Source organism: Hippocampus guttulatus, chromosome 8, assembly GCF_054856545.1.
Source record: "Hippocampus guttulatus isolate MCC_2025c chromosome 8, RoL_Hgut_1.0, whole genome shotgun sequence".
In the NCBI taxonomy this organism is placed as follows: domain Eukaryota; kingdom Metazoa; phylum Chordata; class Actinopteri; order Syngnathiformes; family Syngnathidae; genus Hippocampus; species Hippocampus guttulatus.
In genome coordinates this window covers 19645001-19657042 of record NC_141268.1, presented here as the reverse complement: position 1 = coordinate 19657042, position 12042 = coordinate 19645001, and the positions used below count along the sequence as shown (strand labels likewise).

Below are 12042 nucleotides of genomic sequence, written 5' to 3'. Positions count from 1 at the left end.
TTCAATCAGGAATGACTTGAATGAGATAGAAAAGGTCCAATGTTAAGTTTTGTTATTTTATCTGACATGTACTTGAGTCATGAAAAACTGGCTTCCTCACATTTAAAAAAAAAGTCATATTTTCTTAACGGCTTTAATAATACGGCATGAAGACGCCAAATATGAAATGTGCCACCACAACATAACTCTTGGCAAACTCTTGTTTTTTTTTTTCAGGAGTCTCATTAAAATAGCACCGTCGTGTCGACACGAGCTTGAGTGGCTTTGCGTCAACAGTCGTCAAACCTCCACGGTGAAAAAAAAAAGCAGCCTTTTGAGCCTGCTGCCAGATTTGCAAGGTCGGCTTTTCAAAAGCTGCTGACGGGATTATTATTGAGATTATTTGGGAGTTTGCGCAGAATGGCTTCGTAACGCCGCCACCTCTCAAACGTCTTCTTCATCACTGCCTCACTGGTACTTGGCATCATTATCAGTCATACATTTTTATTGTTACGTATCACGTTTTGTTTATCATGTTTTTGTTGTTTGCCTTTACCTGTGGTTGTAAGAGTTTGGGATTTTTTTCATTATCGTTAGTTTTTACTTCGTTTTGACTTCAAAATCGGTTCATTATAGGTCGTTTTTAGAGCAGGTTTGTTTTCATTCATTTTTATTTTGTCAAAAAATGCTTCATTCTTATTTAATTTTTATTAGTTTTGGGATTCGTTTTATTTTAGTTTGGGGGGGGGTTGCAATAAATGTAGTTTGTTTTATTATCCTGAGTTTCACGTCGTTTTCATTTTTAAAAGCATTTTAATTTTTTATGTCATGAGCGAAATATTTTTTTCAATTTTTAGTTTTTGGGTTAGTTTTGGTTCGCTAAAATAATCTTGATCTGTACGCGTCCTGACATTGATTGGCAACCGGTCTGCGGATACCTTCGGTAATCTAAACCAACTATCGTCCTAAAAACAAGATGAAAAGTTGGACGGGCTGCGGCAGTAAAGATTGACGAGAGCGCGCTTGAAAAAAGACATTTTGATGTGACTTTACGACGCATCCATCCCACGGCTTTCATCAATCCATTTGCTTTTTACGGCTTCTTTTTTTTGGGGGGGGGGGGCGTGGTGGGGGGGACGTTTCAGATGAGCCAGCGGGAGTTAAAAAATAAAATTCTGTTTCTCTCTCCTTGCGATGGGACCCAGGAGGCTCTAATTGGCCGAAGGACATTATCCTAACGAGGCCGATTGCGACGTTTTCCCTGACATTTGCCGTCACCTCCCTCCGGGTGGGAGGTGAGCCGGGGGGGCCCGTCACTCTTCCTTTGTCAGCCAATTAGACGGCGCCTTCAAGTGCTTAACCTCGCCAACCTCAACCTCGATCGCCTCCTCATTGGCCGCCTTTCTCTTTTTGCACTTTATATGGCTACTCATCGCTTCTGAATCCCCCCGCCCCTCCCAAAAATCCTTCTATTAGGCTTTTTTTGTCTTATTTTTTTGAGAGGACAGATGATTTTAAGGTTCAGCATAAATTGGGTCAATTAAGTGTTGAGTTGCTGAATGGTGACTCGAGTTTAACAACAATTTAAAGTAACCAGGGAGGCGAGAGGAGCGGCAAAAGAGGACAAGGAGGACGGTGGGGGGGACGGGGAGGCAGCAAGATTGATTTCCACCGCTGCTGCCGCGTTTCCCCGGCGGACGCCGTTTTGGATTCAATGTTCCTCATTCATCACGTTGGTGTTCACGCGCTCCAAAAAGAGCTAAAAGACACTAAAGGAAATCGGAACCACTCCGTGCAGAGACCACGGAAAAAATTACGGCAGTCAAACCTTGTTTACTGTTCCAAGCCCACCGAGAATCTGCAATATTTACACCCAAAATAGATTTCTTTTTTTTTTAATGCAGCCCCTGAAACCAGTTTGACTTTGCAACATGAAATTTGATACGTGGTTATCATAAGTACACTCACAAAATAGTCTTAAGGCCCCGCAACACCCAAGAAGGCGGCCATTTTGGTTTGAGGCAGACATTTGTGGCTCAAAAGGCTCAGTTGCAGCAAACTGGATTTAAAAGAAAACGCAGCCCGGAAGTCAGTTTGACTCCAACTGAAATTTGGCAGACATGTCTATCATAATTCAACCAACAAAAAAGTCTCACAAGGCACAGGAAGATTGCAATTTAGATGAGAAGTGAATCACATACCAGCGCATTTGGTTCTGGTGACCAGAGGCGGTCCCGGGGGTCCCGTCCCCCCTTCTCCGGGTCTGGACAGCAACACCTTGATCTCATACTCCACATCGGGGTCCAAGTGCCACAGTTTATAGGTGGGCGCGTCCACCACATGGGTCTCGGCCCAGTTTCCCGAGGTGGTGCGGTACTCCACCTCCTTTAGGATGATGGGACCGTCACCGATGATGCTGTTGGCGTTGGGCTTGATCCACAGGTAGGTGGCGCCCACGGCCAGGAGCTCAGGTGGAGCGATGGGGGTGGGCGGCGCTGTGAAATGTAACAAAAACATCCAAAAAATAAATAGTAAATTATTAGGAGCTACGGCGCTCTTAGGAACGCTTCATTTATTTGTCCTTGTTAATCTTGGGCTACATAAATCGACATTTGCACGTCTTTCCCAATACTCATAAATCGCCGTTTAGGTTTAGCAGCAGCCGCAGCGCCAAAACCTGGCGCTGGAAGCTCGCCCTCGATTATTTTTAAAATCCAGCCCTCAGCAATTTGAACGTCTATCATGAGAAGAGCCACAAAAAAGTATCAAGGAGACATGGCAGCAAAGTTTAGTGCCTTGCAGAAATTTTAAAAATGCCGCCCCTGAAGCCAGTTTGACTTAGCAACATCGAATGTAATAAACCATGAGTGCCCAACAAAAAACAAAAAAAAAGTCTAAGAAGCCATGTCTGGAAATAAAACAACTCTAGAAGGCTGCCATTTTGATGTGAATTGGCATGCCAGCAGAGTTTGATGCAACCTGGTAACACCATAAGGAATTTTTAAATAGTTCAGATCCTAAAGCCAGTCTTAGCAACATGAAATTTGGTGACATGTTTATCATGAGTAGAAAAAAAAGTTTTAAGAGGTGATAGCTGAAAAGATACAGGAAGATTGACATTTTGGTTTGAAGCAACATGGCAGCAAAGTTTAATGATCCTGATAACACCCTGCAGATAGATTTTTTTTTTAAGTGAGCCCTCCAAAGATAATTTTGCTGATCAACCTGATGAATTTGGTCAACATCTCTATCATAAGTAGACCCACAAAAAAGTCTCAATCCAAGCCTTAAGAGCTTCAGACAGTCCAGCGGTTTGGTTTGAAGTGGACAATTTTGCGGCATCGGAAGTTCTCCTCATGCCGATAAAACCAATCGTGATCTTTCAAGCTGCCCGAGCTGTCCGTCAAAGGCCAGGCTGCCACGGGCTCAACGTTGAGTGCCGCTAATGTGAAGTGAAAGGAGCAAAAAAATAAAAATAAAAATAAAAAATAAGACAACAAAAAAGAAGAAATGTTTGATCAAAAGTAAGAAGTGAAAAGTGTTTAGCTGTAAAACTCATTTGTCACGTTTGTTGACAGCAAGTCGAGAAGCAGGCTGTCACATCTAAAAGCTTTTGGCTGCTTTACGACTTCAATTTCAAGCACGCACACACACACTTATATATTTCTACTCATATTTATATTTGGATTTAGATTTATACGCTGACTGGCTTTATTAACATGTGGGAGAAGGTGCACTGACCCGTATATTTGGCTTCCCTCAAGGCCGCTTCGGAATATTTATGAATACAATTTATGGATGAAGTCTGCGGGCCCAGCCAGCCAACTGTCAATCACTCACTCAAGTATAGACACACAAACACACACTCGCTCACACCTTTACGCAACCGCAAGCAACACAATGGTGCCTTGAGATACAAGTGCCTGGACTTGTTTTTTTTTTTTAATCTTAGACTGAATTGAAAATTCAAGACAGGAATGCATTTCATAGCCCCACCACTAAATGACAAGAGCAAACTTAACATCAATTCATATTGGTTACTTTAAAGGGGAAAGTAGGGCTGAACAATTAATCGAACTCACATCGGCATCGCAATGTAGTAGAATGCAATTTTCTAATAATTTTTTTTAGATGCTTCATTTCGTCTGTATCATATATGTAAATATTTGCAAGGAATGGGGACCGGGCTAGCCCGCAAATTGTGAAAATCAACATTTATAGTGATTGTTCGTTAAAATCCAGTGGTGGGGGGACGCGGGGGGAATTAAACCTAAAAAAAACTATCTTCCAAAAAAACGGCAAAAACGGCATAGGCATAGGTGGGGCGAAATGAGTGGGAAAAAAAATCTAAATATTGAAACATTTTAAAAAAAAAAAATCGAGGAGTGCACAGGTGGCTATCGAAGTGCTAGTGTGCAGGGCTCCACTGACCTTCCATTCATTTCATTTCCTTTGTGCAACTCTTCTTCATTTGTCTGCATAACTGTGAGACTGCCCTCTGGTGGCCAAGTCATGCACAGTAGAAGCGGCAAGCAATTAGCCCTATTCAAAACCATTCTAATGAAGTTCAGGTTTTTATGAAGTCAAATATGACCAAGTGCTTTTGTCCTCAACAAAACATGATTTTTTTTGTTTGTTTTTAGAAAGTGCATTTCCATTCATTTCAATGAGGAAAGATTTTTTTGAGATGTGAGCACTTTGAGTTACATGCATACTCATGGAACAAATTGTGCTCGCATCTCAAAGCACCCACCACTGTGCAGAACAGAAATAAACACAATCGGCACAAATCAAGCTCTTTTAACGATCTGCCAGCAGCCTGTTAGCTTGAGTGAGCTCTTGTGCGTGTGTGCGTGTGTGTGTGTGTGTGTGTGTGTGTGTTTGATTGACAGCTGCTGGCAAGTGTCTGGAGGAGTCGTTTATTCTCAAGTGCTCAAGTCGAACTCACACTGTTAAGTGTGCACATTGTGCGCGTGTGTGCGTGCTTGCACGGAGGTGTGCACGTTCCTCTAATCCGGTCTGGAAACTGTCATTTGAAAGCCAGGTGTGAAACCTCAACTTGAAACCCTAACACGGGTCTGAAACCGTTCCTTGAAACCCTAACTTTGACTCGAAACCCTAATTTGAAAGCCAAACTAAGGCTTGAAAGCCGAAGCCTTGTTTCCGACCTTGGAACGGCAACTCTGTCAGCCAAACTGTACGTGAAACCCAACTTTTGACTGCCGAATGCTTGAAACCCTACCAAGTCACTTGTGCTCATGTTTCCATGTTCTTTCTCCGCTTGATTTGTTTCAACTTTTCACCCCTCTGCTCCTCTTCCTCAGTCATCCTCTCTAGCTCATACCTGGTCATGCATTACTTATATTCCTCCTCAGAAATTCTCTAAGAAGTGTCCTATCTTGCTATCACACACAAAACACACACGCACACACACACATGCACGCACACACAGAGGGCGATGCACATGAAAGAAAAGGAAGGATGGTCACGGAATATCAACGATGCCACTGACTTTACAACTTCCTGGCCTGGAAACAAGAAGACAGCCTCTTTTTTTCCACATTTGTGTGTGAAACATCGAAGAGCAAACTTTCGCATATTTCGCACGTCAACATGAAACTGTTCAGCTCAGTCTGGACATATAAAGCAACCATTCTCACGCTTCCCAAATTTCCAACTTTTTCATTATGCTCAATTTTTCAAGACAGAATTAATATCGAAATGTGGATCCACTACAACTCCACCATGGGCTGGACTCATTCCACCCTTTTTTTTATTCCACAAAACAGGATTACAACATCAATGTGGACATCTGACATATTTATTTCCTCCTTCCAATCACAATTTCCACACGAGTTGCTCTCTCTAGCCGCGGTTGTTGTTGCTGTTGTTGTTGTTGAGAGCGGACACGTGGTGGCGCTGCTGTGCGGGCTTCTAAAGGAGGACTGTGGGCGGACTGCAGAGCCCAATGGGCCTCCACAGATCCAGTACTGTCCACGCGTCTATTGATTTTTATTATGTGGACAAATATATGGAAGATGTATGTGGGCAAAGCAACACACACACACACACACACACACACACAGGGGATTTTATTTTGGGACCATAATCAGTTTCAGGACCACCAGGAGTATCTGGAGAAGGACACACACAGGCACATGCACACACACGCACCTCCACTGGTTTTGATTGGCAGGTGTGTATCTAAGCTCCACCCTACCGAGTCTTATCGCTGACGGACAGACGACACACACACATACACAACGACACAACAAAAGCAGGACGACACAAACTACACACTGTGATGCATCGACACAACACTGCCAAATATTTGAAAATTCAGCCCCCGCAGCCAGTTTGACTGAGCCACACGAAATGGAAAAGCACACTATCACGTCAGAACAGACCAAAAAAAAAAAAGAAAAAAAGTCTCAGGAAGCCATGACCCAAAAGAAACAGGAAGTCAGCCAATTTGGTCCTAACCGGACAGTTAAGGTTCAATTGCTTAGTTGTGCCAAGCTGGTTTGAAAACAGAAAAAAAAATTGCAGCCCTCAAAACCAATTTCACCTTGCAATATGAAACTTGGTAGACCAGTTGATTATGAGTAGAAAACCAAAACAAAAAAAAAGCCTCAAAAACCATGTCCCAAAAGACACGAGAAGTCCACCATTTTGGTATAAACTGGACATTTTCGGCTAAATTTGGCAGGCAAAAATACAGCTTCCAAAGCCAGTTTGAGATGGGATTAAGATAATTGGTAGACTCAAAAAGTCCATTTCCAAAAGACAAAGGAAGTCAGCCAATTTTGGTCTAAAAGGTTCAATTGTTCATTACTGCAAAACTAGAGTTTACAAAAACTGACTGCAAAAGCATTAAATTTAGTAGACATGTTTCTCATGAGTGGACCCACCAAAAAAAAGAAAAATTTTAAAAAGTCTCAAAAGACCATGCCCCAAAAGACACAGGAAGACATGTTCGTGCAAACCAGACATTTTAGGCAAAATGTGCTTAGTTGCACCCAACTGATTGAACAAAAAATGTTTGTGATACCAATCTGAGCAATATTTGGTCAATATGTTTATCATGAGACCCACAACAAAGTCTCAAGGCCAATTCCCTCAAGACACAGACAGTGTGTCATTTAGCTTATGATAGTTGCCATTTTAGGGGAAAATCTTTTTTTTTTCTAATTGAGCCTCCAACGTCAGTCTCACTCAGCAATATGAAATTTGATTGGCATGTCTTTGCTGTGTGAACCCACAAAAAAACTCTCAATAAGCCAGAGCCAAAAAAGCAAAAATCTGCCTTCATGGTTTGAAGCACATTTTAGGTTCAGCCGACTCAATTGTGTGCAACTGGATTTTATTTTAAACGTAGTCCCTAATGCCAATTTAACTTAGCAACTTAATGTTCAGGATAGACATGTCTGTCATTAGTAGATAGACAACAACAAAAAAAGGTCTCAAGAAACGCTTCTACAGCATGCCATTACTAGTTACAATCACCTGGATTTTGTTTTGAAGATTCAGCCCTCAAAGCATCGCTGCAAATTTGACGACAGCTGTTGGATCCTAATTGAATGTTTTGAAAAAATCCGCGCTTGAAGCCACTTGGACTCAGCGATGTCAAATTCGGTTGACATGTCTATCTTGAGACATCGTAAGTCTTGCGTCAGGAGCCAATGCCTCAAAAGAAACGGGAAAACTTCGACTGTACTTTAAAGTGTCCACATCGAGGTCATTTTCTGGTCCGTGAATTGATTGGGAGTCTTTGGCAACCACGACAACAATGCAGTTTCCAAAGTTCAAATTCATTCGAGAACAAAAACAGAATGTGATCATGCTCCATATATTTGCAAGGCCGGAATGTGGAACTCCCACTTGCACACACACACACGCGCGCGCGCACACACACACACACACATAGCGAGCCTCTTTGGCATGGTCACACCTGAGTGCTCTAAAGACTAATTAACCCTGATTTCACTTAGCCACACAGGAGTACGAACGGACACACACACTCACACACACACGCACATTGATTTTAATGCTTAAGGACACGCACAGGTGCATACATCTCAAAAATCTAAAGTTAGCATCGGAATCTGGAAAAAAAAAAAAACACACACAAATGTTGCCAGAGGGATGATAACAGAGGAGCCAGATTTAGCAGCGCGTCCATGCATGCAGACACACACACACACACACACACACACACACACACAAATATACGAGAGGCTTCAAGAGGGTGGGTGCGTTTGTGCGATATTGTTCACTGATGGCATCATGGACTATTTCCCCTGGCACAACGCATGGCTAACAACACCTGAGCTTCGCAGGCACACACACACACACACACACAAAAACATACACACACATTGCATGAGTGTGTGTCGTGCTAACAGATGGTAATGACAGTTTGGGTCCCTGAACTCATCAGAACGTGACACGCTCGCGGGTACACATGCGTGTAGACACACGAAAGCAGACACACACACACACACACACACAGGCTCACGCACTCCAACTGCCTCCAAATTCCAACATCTTTTGTGACCATTAAAGGGTTAAAGACATTCAAAGCAAATATGCAGATAGAACAGAACACAGCAGTGAGGCCATGCTCCGCCCATATGCAACAGCCGAAGCTCAAATGCTTGACAATTGAGCGTTGTCCATCTGTCTAGCGTCCGCGTTTCAAATTTGGTAGCGATCCGGAAAAAAAATCTTTCCGAGGAGCTCGTCTTTGAAGGGCACCTGGAAATGGACAAAAGGACCCGAAAATGGCAACCGAGACATTTTTGGGGGGTTTACTCATGATAGACCAATGACATGCTGCCAAGTCCCAAGGACCCAATTTGGCATTCACCATGAAAAAGACATTACTTTGAAGGGAAAGTCAAGTCAAACACTTTCTCAACAATGATATGCGCCCCAATTCGTCGAAATGCGGTATTATGATGAATATTGAGTTTTTGGTACATGAATGAAGCATAAAAATCCGCCTGTTTTGATCCAGCTCAGGAGGGGGCCATTTTGTACGGCCACTTCTTGTCGACTTAAAATGACATCACGGTGCCAGGTAGACTCAGGTAACGGCTCACCTGTTTCCCGGGTTTGCTCATGTGATGTTGGTAAGCTGAGCCAGCCCGACACGGGGATGTCATTTTTCAGTTGGCAGCGAGTGGCGAGGCCAAGTCAAAATGGCCGCCGCCTGAGATGGAACATCATGTTTCGACTCTGGGCGCAAAAGAACAAATTGTAAGGAAAAGTTTGACAATTATTATTGGCTTGTTTTGTTGAGGCGCCGCTGCCTGGCTGGAGGCTGATTTTCCTGCTCGGAGGCAACGTGTCAAGATGGAGGCTCAGCATTATCGAGGAGCGAGGCGGGAGGGGGCGGGACACGGGATGTCATTACAGCTGACTGCGAGCGATCGTCGCGCCGCCGTAATTCCATCAGCGGCCGCGCAACGACATTATGAGCCCGCGACCTCCTCGCCGCATCAATAAGTCGCTCGGCAGGATACTTCCTGTTGGGAAGATTCTGTTCCTGCTTTATTGAGCAGCCAGGAGATGACATTTGAGGCCTTTTTATTTGACGACAGCCTCTCTGCATGCGTTCAAGGGAATATATTACGTCAAATGGACTATTTGATGGGTTGTACACAAAAGGTTGTGCGTCTGGAGTGCCTGCAAACATGGCAGGGGGGAAATTAAACAACCAAACGGACCTTTTGTTGTCTATTTTGAAAATGTCCCTGAGCGAGAGACGCTGAATTTCAAGCTAGGGTTTCAGAGGGCTGGAAAATTTCTTAGCGGTGTAACAATTAACAACTCTCCACAACTTTTATAATAATCGATGAATCATTCATCAACTCAAAAAAAGCCTAAACTCCAATCATCCTTCCGCAACAAAATGACTGCAAATGCCATTCAGCTGTCGCAGGCTCACACACAAAGAACCAAATTTTATCCTGAGATGACACTAAGGTCCACAAAAAAAAAAAAAAACCCAAAGGGCGCAGGTACGTTTTATCCAGAGAGGAGACTGAGGACAACCAGAAAATGGATTGCTGCAGTCAAGTGGACACTGAGAGCACTAAGAGCAATTTGTCTTTGTACCACCGCGGTACAAAGACAAATTTGATCCTGAGATTGGACAAAGGGCAAGAAAAAAAAAACAAAGCGCTGAAAAGGATTTTATCCTGAGGTGAGACTCAGGGCAAGCCCAAAAAAAATGGAGCACGGCAGCCAAGTAGAGACTGTGGAGGAGACGGAGGGTCCTTCTGGGTGTTTTGACAGTGGCTATGTGAGGAAGACGTGTTTGAAATGTTACAAAAGGACGTAAGAAAAGGAAGCGCTCTTACCTTTGACGATGAGGTCGGCGTAGTTGGAGACCCCGGAGCCCCCGTCAGTGCGGATGACGCATCGGTAGCGACCGGTGCCGCGCTGCGACGTGTCGCCCACGCTGACGGTGGACGAGAAGCGGCGGTGGTTGACCACCCGCGTCACCATCAGGGCCGTGTCTTTGCCGTTCCACTGCTGCGCACGGCACAAGCGCACAAGCGTTAGCCGCATTAGCCGCCTTAGCGAGCAAAGCTAACGTACCAAATGCCAGAAGAAGTCGCACACGCTGGGCCTCTTTTTCACGCTTTTGGACAGCAAGCACACTGCCGTCACCATTTGACACATGTGTTTATTTATTTATATTTTTATTTTATTCTTTGCTTTTCGTTTATTTAATTTTGCCCCGGATTTGACACGTTTGGAATGCTGTGCTTCTTTTTCAGGCTTTTGTAACATTATTAGGAAATATGTAACTGTATCTCGTTGAAAATAAACAACTAAATAAAAAGAACAAGTTGGTGACAAGAAAGACGTACGAACCTGCAGCCAGAGTTTATCGTGTTGAGACCACTTGCCCCCCGCCGTGCACTGGAAGGAGGCATTTTGAGCCACGTTGACCTCCACGTTCTGAAGACGCAGGAAGTGAGGCGCCTTTCCTGAAAGCGCAAAAAAAACAAACGTGCTCAATGACATCAAACCGGAGGGAAATTGGCCGCCATCATTCGCCCGCGCGCCGGATTGTAACGACGGTCATTAGTGGTGCGCAGAACATTCCAGATGGCGGACTGTAAGTAAGATGCATGAGGCAAGTATACACAAAGTATGACGAACATTAGAGGTGCGTACAACATTGAATAAGATGTGCGATGTTCAATCTGAACTCAATATGCTAATTTAGTGGTGTACACGTTAACTATGAAGCGCATAATTAAATCTGAGGTGTACAGACTTTAAATTGGATGTATTTGTACAAAACATTAAATGTCGTGTAAATATGTCACATCAAATGTGATGTCAATGGCCTTCGATAAACATGTATGCACATTAAATATGATGTCACGATGCTAAATGAGAGAAGTACGCACTCATTAAGATTAAGATTAAGATATCCTTTATTTGTCCCACACTGGGGAAATTTACAGCCTCCAGCAGCAAGAATGTGGGTAGAAAGAAGAAAGAAGAAAAAACAAACAAACACCGTTCAATTAAGTGCACGGTGAAAAACATGTTTTTCCATGAGGATGCACACAGGCAACATTAGAAGTGAACATGTTACATTCAACCTGAAATGTGATCAATATGTGACTTTAATTGAAATGAAAATATTAAATATGATGCAAATACGCCACAGCAGAGGTGTATATGTGATGTACAATATGGTACAATAGAGGCACGTATGTATTCAATATGGCGTAATTATGGTACATGAGAGGCCCGCTGCTTCCAGTTTGTTGCCGGCGAGTTTCTTGTCAAATGTGAGCGATGAAGACCCTGCGTTAGGACCTTCTTCCTGCCTCTATGCAATCTGTCTACAAGCCTTGCAATCTGTGTGTGTGTGTGTGTGGGTGTGAGTGCGTGTGTGTGTGTGTGTGTGTGTGTGTGTGTGTGTGCATCCATGCGTGTGTGCGTGTTGTAATAGCTGACCCTGCACAACTGTGTGGCCCCACTGAGTATCATCTGCTTACACACACACACACACGCACACACACACACACA

General features: G+C 43.6%; 1 protein-coding gene across 7 annotated transcripts in view; it reads right to left on the bottom strand.

Annotated features, from left to right (window-relative positions):
- Nucleotides 1-12042, bottom strand: part of ptprt (protein tyrosine phosphatase receptor type T) — a 119819-nt gene that overhangs the window by 84885 nt on the left and 22892 nt on the right. For all 7 annotated transcript variants that reach the window (XM_086117121.1, XM_086117122.1, XM_086117123.1 and 4 more), the window contains exons 6-8: nt 10867-10982; nt 10347-10521; nt 2181-2474 (exon numbers count right to left, since the gene is read on the bottom strand). In XM_086117121.1, the coding sequence (XP_085973247.1) occupies nt 2181-2474; nt 10347-10521; nt 10867-10982 (585 nt within the window). The remainder of the gene's footprint in view (nt 1-2180; nt 2475-10346; nt 10522-10866; nt 10983-12042) is intronic.